Raw genomic sequence first — 7,838 nt, 5'->3', positions numbered from 1 at the left:
GTCTGTGGGGCTTTTTTTAATTGGTAGTTGACACTGCTGGAGATTAGCACAGAGATGATGTCTGTGCTGACCTTTGAGGCTGTAGATTGTGGTCTGTATTACGTTAGATTGTCTTTATTTCTAATATATTTGCTGCTTGTAAAACAGGGTAACCAACAAAGCATTTTGTGGACATCTTGTCAGGGGGTCTTGTGTTGAAATAGGGTTTGAGGACCTTTATTATTTTAATTCATATTATTAATCCAAAATAATCAAATAACCACAACATGGGGAAACCAGGAAGTATTCCATTACAGGTTTGCATCTAGGGCTGTGTGCTGTGTGAACTGTATATGGACAGAGAGTGGGAGGAAGAAGGGCCCACAGCTCATTTTTCCTCTGGGGCCCCCTATTGAGCCATGTTTCAGTGTATTGCAGTCCTAAACAACTGCACCACAATATGCAGCCTCAAGAGTGGCATAAAATAGAAGTGAAAGAACACACAAACATGTAGCCTCAACAAAAGCAGCATTTTAGTGACTACTGTATGGTAATGGCATCATGTTGCACTGTGTTATAGTTACTTCTATCTTTCTGCTTACTAGTCAATTAGAATGCATGTGTAGCTCTCATTCATTTAATTTCTTTAAGTTCAGGTTCAATTTAAACCAAACTCACGGTGTCCAACAGTTGCAGAAGATGTATTCAGATCCTTTAGTAAAAGTAGCAATAGTACAATTAAAATTTACTCAATTACAAGTAAACCTCCTAGATTCAAAATTATTTTTAATTAAACTACTATCAGCCAATGTATTTAAAGTATCAAAGTATAAGTACTTATGCAGCAGAATGGTGCATGTGTGATTTTGATCATATGTTGTAATAGTGGAATACATGCATTAACCTTTAAGTAGCATTTTAATGTTATGGTTATAACAATGTATCATAAGCTGACGATATGGTTGTCATGTAAAATATGAATTTTTAAAGTAACTAGTAAATACAGCTGTTGGATGTAGTGGAGTGTGAAGTAACAAAAGAGGATACTTCATAATTGTACTTAAGCACAGTATTATCCACTACTGTGACACGTTTACACTATAAATATGTGGCAAATAACCTTTTGACACCTAAGAATATTATTACATTTGTTATGGCCGGTAACAGTTACACTTTGGAGGTAGTGTTTGAACATTACATATTTAGTGCCTATTCCATTTTCACAGGTTGACTTTATTATTACTGTGATGTTTTCAAAGTGTTGGGAATGCAAAGAAAATGTTTCACCCAAATGTTGAAATGTGTGTCAGACCCTTAATTTTAATTAAGACTGTTGCAGGCATATTACATTTGTGCCCAACTGTTGAATCCCCCCATTATTGTAATCTCAAACAAGCATTTATAAAACACAGTTCATATAGAACATGCTGTGGTCAGAACAGATACTCATAGGTTTCTCATACAGGTAACATGACACAGTTTTACAAGCCTCACTCTCCATTTTACTGCTTTTTACAGCTCAGCTCACTGCCTATGCTAACAGATTTTCATTTAAGCAGTTTATGATCATTTGATTTATTTAATGAGTGAAAGTAAGGTTAAAGACATATGGACAGTGGTGATTGTCATATTTTCCAAAAATGAATGTACACAGTCATCACAATTTTTTTTTTTCCAAACAAGAAGAGAAAAAGCAGACAACCATTTCATCTCTTGACAATTTGACATTTGGCAGAGCTTTAGCTCTTTTATTTCCTCTATAGAAAGAGATGTTTCTCTCTTTTCCCAAACACTCTCTCCTGAAGGTTTGAAAAACCATCAGCAAATCCACTGTTGCAACATTCCATAACAACTGAGGGGTTATACATCTGTTCAGCTTAGTTTCACAAATGACTCAAATATTTTAATTGAATTATATCTTTGCCAAATAAGCACTGAATAGTAAAGAGAAAATTGCATAAAACTCAAAGCAAATATTCATCATTAATGTAAGCTACTGACATGTGCATCAAAAGTTATTATTTTATGTAGTGGTTCAGAACATCAGCGTTTTAGAAAAAAAGAGGTATGATTATTACACTGTTTATAGATACATTGAAAGTTATTATTATCCTATCTGTGTTTAGCAATTTTACAAGTGCACACTCCAGACTTGAAAAATAAATTCTGTGCATTACACGCCTCGTTAACAGACAGCGGCATAAAAGCTCCACAGAGAAAGAAAGAGATTGAGAGATATGGAGAAGGAGAGAAATTTAATATATGTGGGAACTCTAAGCTTTTAAATAAATGAATTTAGGTAGTGGCCCTCCTGCACCTCCCCTCGTGCTTCATTCTCCCTCTGTCTGTTTCACTATCACCCTGATCACCCCAACCCACCCCCAATATCACTGTCTCTCTTTCTTTCTCTGTAGGTTCACATAAAGACACAAATGCAGGTCAGTCTGATTCAAAACAAATGAGAAAGGAAGATGCTAGTGGAGGAACCATTCTTTCAAACGAAACACAAATCAAAAGATCTCAGACTAGTGACCCCAATGACTGATTTCCAAGTCAGGCTTGGTTTCTGTGAAATTGTTTTTTTGTTCTTTCTCTCTCTCAAATCAATGCTTCTGTAGTCCCCAAGTTCATATCTAGTGTACTGTACGAAGGACTTCGGACAGTTGGACTTCAGATGGGCCAGTTCAATTTCCCCAGAGTGCTCATAACTCTAGTTAAGCAGGGAAAAGAACACAGTGTCAGAGACAGCAAGAGAAATGGACAGCTGGAAAGGGGTGGAGGAGGGACTTTGATTACCTATGAGCTCCGAGACATTAAAATAAGAACTGACAAAGAGATGATGAGGTTGTAAGAATGTTAACGAGAGGGGAGTGGCTAACGTTTGACTTAGCTCCTCCCCTTTCGCACACTGTCCTATAATGTACGTGCACACGTTTGTACCTGAAAAGCATCACCAACTGCATGACAAAGCATGAGCCATCACTGACACTTGAACTCTACATATGTGGGTGTAACACTGTGCCTATTTTGTTTCATGGTGTGTTTTGTCAGTTTATACAGCCAATCACAGCCAGACATGGGACAAACAACATAGTGTCATCAAAATTCAAAAGTCAGTGACAGCTGATGCTTTGACAGAACGCAGTTTCAACTGCGCCTCAGGTGCAGATGTCTGCATATATGCTAATACATGGAAAGACAATATGGGATATGAGAACAGATAAACTACTGCATATTTAAAGGAACTAACCTTCATGATCATCATCGTCATCGTCGTCATCGTCATCATCATCATCATCATCATCATCGTCATCGTCGTCGTCGTCGTCATCATCATCATCGTCATCGTCGTCGTCGTCGTCGTCGTCATCGTCATCGTCGTCATCATCGTCATCATCGTCTCATCGTCGTCATCGTCGTCATCGTCATCGTCATCATCATCATCGTCGTCATCATCGTCATCATCGTCATCATCATCGTCATCGTCATCGTCATCGTCGTCATCGTCGTCATCATCGTCATCATCGTCATCATCATCATCATCGTCGTCATCATCGTCATCATCATCGTCATCATCATCATCATCATCGTCGTCATCATCGTCATCATCATCGTCATCATCATCGTCGTCGTCGTCGTCGTCATCGTCGTCGTCATCGTCATCGTCATCATCATCATCATCATCGTCAGCGACCAGACCTTGCTCAGAGCGGAATGGCAGATCCTGCGCCTTGGCAGTGGGAGCCAGTGGGGTGTGGAAGGAGCAGAGCAGCGCAAGCAGCACCGCAAGAATCAAACTTCTCAAAGATGCCATGTTTACAGTCGGGATCGGGCCTACTAATGAGGAATTAACCTGGAATCACTGCAGGAGTCCAGTACTGCAGCTCTTAGCCTATTTGTCCCACACACACACACAACCTCACAAAACCCACTCAGGGGTACGCACACTCAGATAGATTGCTACAGTAGGAAATGGACACCAATTATAATGGCATCCAATAGACTAGGTCCAGAGCAAAGAGGATATTCCAAGTTGCAATCCAGACACTTGTTCCCAGGTCCTTGCAAAAATTATCCTTAGAAGAGCAGGTGTCCTTCTTTTGAATCGGGGATGACAACAAGACAGGGTGGGTCTTTTAGTCCAGTGCAGCACTAGTGTGATCAGTTAAGACCCCAATAAGAAGCTGAGAGGAGAGCCGTCAGTAACTGGTCAACGCTGGAGACACAGACAGGACTAATGTGAGAGCGACAGAAAAAGAGTGAGACCAACCTATGGGGTAAGCTGAGAAGAAGGGGGGGACAGTCAGGCTGACTGACAGGGGCAAATGCTGGTGGGCAGGCCTGCACTATCCATAAGTTACTCAGAGAAGAGGGGAGTGATTGGAGGGGGGTGTAAGGAACGAGTGGAGCATACTTGCTTTTCCATCATCATCAAATGTTCATGTTTAACTTTAGAACAAGTGTTCAAGCTCAACTTTAGAGAGGACCACAGCAGAAGTAGGCTGAGGCAAAAATTGCCATATATTGTGGGAGAAATGAGGAGGATGAGGGGGTATAGAGGATATTGGACATGAAGTTGTACAGTGTAACATCTTCTCTTTGGAGTAGGTAACTGAACATTTTGCCCCACTAGCAGCTGGCCGCAGGCATAATGATGTTAGTATATCATTTGGGAGGGTAGTTTGTCTGTCTAGCCACCCAATGCGGTGGTCTAGAATCAGGTATCTCAATGAGTACTGCAGGGTTCCATGACTTGGTATGGTCTCAATGGGCTCTCATGGATGGTTATTAATGATTTATGTGACTCTCTGACCTTTTCCTCTAGGGTGCTATAAGCCAGACATTTCCCTTAGACCAACCCTTCAATCCGGGACGATGTACTTAGAAAAAAATAAATTTTGGATTTCTAGGATTTCCCCTTGTATATTAATGAGGATGAATCTGAATACTTTTGGTGACCCCTTGAATTTTTGGAATTATCACATTGGTGCTTCTCAGAGGATGTACCCTTGCCAGTTTGGAAGCATTATTGTTCTGCCATTCCTAGGTGAAAATGATAACTTTACATGCCAGATGTCCAGCTTTTTATCACCAGACAGGACACTGATAGCTGACTACTTTGCAGAACCCTGGGTTGTGTTCAATGACAATGGGTTTTGAATTTTTTTATTTAAAAAAAATCCATATATGCAAATACAGCAGTCTTAAAGTTCGGGAAAGATTGGAATCATTTGCCAATAAACAAGATTTAAGGTATGTTAAGGTAAACACCTAAAACACAAGGAAAAATCATGGTTACCATTTAGTCTAATAAAAGACTACATTAATCGCTCGTCTCCAGTGCTCCATAGCTAACTCCAGTCTTCGCCATGAAAGTTGGAGATGCTACATGCCCATCCACCACCCTGACCTTAACGCTGGGGTATGCTTGATACACATTACGAAGTGCTGTGCAACCATGCCTTCAGGCAAAAGTATTTATAGCTGTTCCAAATGGGCACAGTCAAAGCTTGCTGTCAGAGCCAGGAGCAAATGTAATTATTGTTTAAAGGGGCATAATATTTCATTTTCAGACAGCCTCTCCTCGAAGACATTCATGGTGTTGCACTCGCTTGTGTATATAAGAAAGTGACTGAAGTAGTTGTTTGAAGAATTATAAGACAGCTCAGGAGGGCTCTCTTTTTTCAATCTTTTCTCCCACCTCCACACTTTCTGGCCGCTAGTCACTGTGTGAAGTGCATGTGAATGTCAGATTGTCAGTTTTGGAAAGTTACACAAATTCTTCCTGTTCTGTGGTTCTTTAAAGTCTACGGTTTGACAGTATTAAAAGGACTTTGTTTACAGTGTACTGACCCTAGTAGATTACCCTACTTGCTCCATTGGCAATTTATTTTGACATTGAACATCAGTAGTGCTCTGCACAATCATCCAAATGGAACTTGATTCCTAGAGACAGTGGCCTGTGATATCCCATGAGCTAATGGGCAGAACTTTGCTGAGCACATTAATGGTCCAAAGGAGAGAAATCCTTTAGATTTCAATGACCCTAGGATCTTTTACTGCCCCCAGGAGAAACATTTTTTCTTTACTGTGCATTCTGTGCACTATCAAAAGTGTTACACAGCATGTTGACATGCTAACTGTTGGTCTTCATAATTATTACTCTGGACCATTCTCAAAACTATTTTTTTTTTTTTTTTTACAACTTCTGTCTTATACCTCCAGTATCGCCATCATGCTGATGCAGCCAGAGTGTATGCACTACCAAGGTTACAGGCCAAACCCTGACACTGATCACTGGCCCATCTACGTGTCCCTCCCCCTACACGCTGCTCCCAAAATAGATGGATTTGTGCAATGAGGAGTTGACAACTACTCTATTTAAAACCACACACTGTCAGAGTCAGTGTAATGTGAGCTTCCCTGGCTCTGTCTGTGTGGGACCAGCACAGTTTCTGCCCCCTCTGTCAATTCTCACCTACACATGATTGAAGAAAGAGGTCAACGACAGGAACCTCTGAAACACCTCCTAAACCAAACTTGACTAGAGTCAATCAGTACATGTACTCTACTTGATTTTGCACACTGCCGTGATGCCAGTGACAGTGCTCCCACTCCAATTACATTTTGTAATACATGCTAAAGAAAACATAAAATGCTACTTAAAACACAATGGTGCCACACCTGTAATTTTTATTTTTGACTCAGTTTTTCATGGGTTTAATTTTATATTAGATTTTCTTGGTCAGTTGGGTCTAGTTTTGGTTAAGGTCTCACTAATATTATTGTAAAAAGCAATACTGGTTGAATGATCCATACTCTTTGTACAAATTGTCAATCACATCATTAGTACTAGAACTTGCTGTAATTTTCATTTCTGGTCAACCAGAACACAACCACTGGGAGAAAGTGAAGGCTTGTCATTTGCTCTAGATCTGTTCTAGATTCTCATGCAGTGCCTAAGTCAAATAAAATAGGTGCAGCAGATGATTTCCCAGTTCAGTGCATTTATCATAGAGGAGACTTAGCCTTGAATTAACCTCTTCGATTTTACATCAACATCAGTTACTATTTCGTGTTTTAGATAGCACATATTCTTTTATACAACCACATAGGTTTGGAAAGAAGTTTTGTAATGAAGTTTCTAATGGTGATAGACATGGTGATAGTGGCAGTCAGGAACAGCTGAGTTGGAAAGAGCAAAGGACAGAATGAGAGAGGAGATCAGATCGAGATGAAGACTGCAAAGTGGCTGAAAGTGGAGATGAGCTCAGACATGCCAAAGACATTTCTTCTCTCTTAGTTTGGGCCACTGACTCTGCCTGCATTGACCCACTTGACTCATCTAGTTAACTAACGCTACTGGTTAATTCTTTCTCCCCATAATGTCTCAAAGAAAACATCAATCAATTATGTGTTTGGAATAATGGCCGATGCATATGTGACACTTTGCCTGTCTTTTTTCGCTTGAGGAAGATGTTGACGCCTGACAGGACCTTTTTTAACTCCAACATGTCTGGGGAAAAAGAAAAAGAATGGGTGTTATTTAAGGTGTTGGCCAGGGTGTTGTGAGGTGAAGAGATGACAGCAAATGCACTGCATAGGCCCATTCATCAACCAGATCTGACATTCCACAGCAGGATCCACTTGCCTTCCTGAATCTGATCCAGTGCCACATCCAACCCAAGCTCTATCCATGTAGGGACTTTCTAAAGGGGGAAATCACTTTCCATGATAAAGTTACCTAAGGGTGTGTTTCCTAAGTGTGGTGTGTGTGTGTGTGTGTGTGTGTGTGTGTGTGTGTGTGTGTGTGTGTGTGTGTGTGTGTGTGTGTGTGTGTGTGTGTGTGTGGGGTGGGG

General features: G+C 40.5%; 1 protein-coding gene across 1 annotated transcript in view; it reads right to left on the bottom strand.

The window, feature by feature from the left end:
* Positions 1-3,834, bottom strand: part of LOC123963241 (secreted acidic protein 1A) — an 11,768-nt gene extending 7,934 nt beyond the window's left edge. Inside the window, 2 exon segments of the mRNA XM_046039940.1 lie at positions 3,230-3,382; positions 3,385-3,834. Coding sequence (XP_045895896.1) covers positions 3,230-3,382; positions 3,385-3,793 — 562 coding nt within the window. The 5' untranslated portion in view covers positions 3,794-3,834.
* Positions 3,835-7,838: the final 4,004 nt, after the last annotated feature.

This window comes from Micropterus dolomieu, linkage group LG02, assembly GCF_021292245.1.
Source record: "Micropterus dolomieu isolate WLL.071019.BEF.003 ecotype Adirondacks linkage group LG02, ASM2129224v1, whole genome shotgun sequence".
NCBI classification, from domain to species: Eukaryota; Metazoa; Chordata; class Actinopteri; order Centrarchiformes; family Centrarchidae; genus Micropterus; species Micropterus dolomieu.
This window is presented reverse-complemented; position numbering and strand designations above follow the sequence as displayed.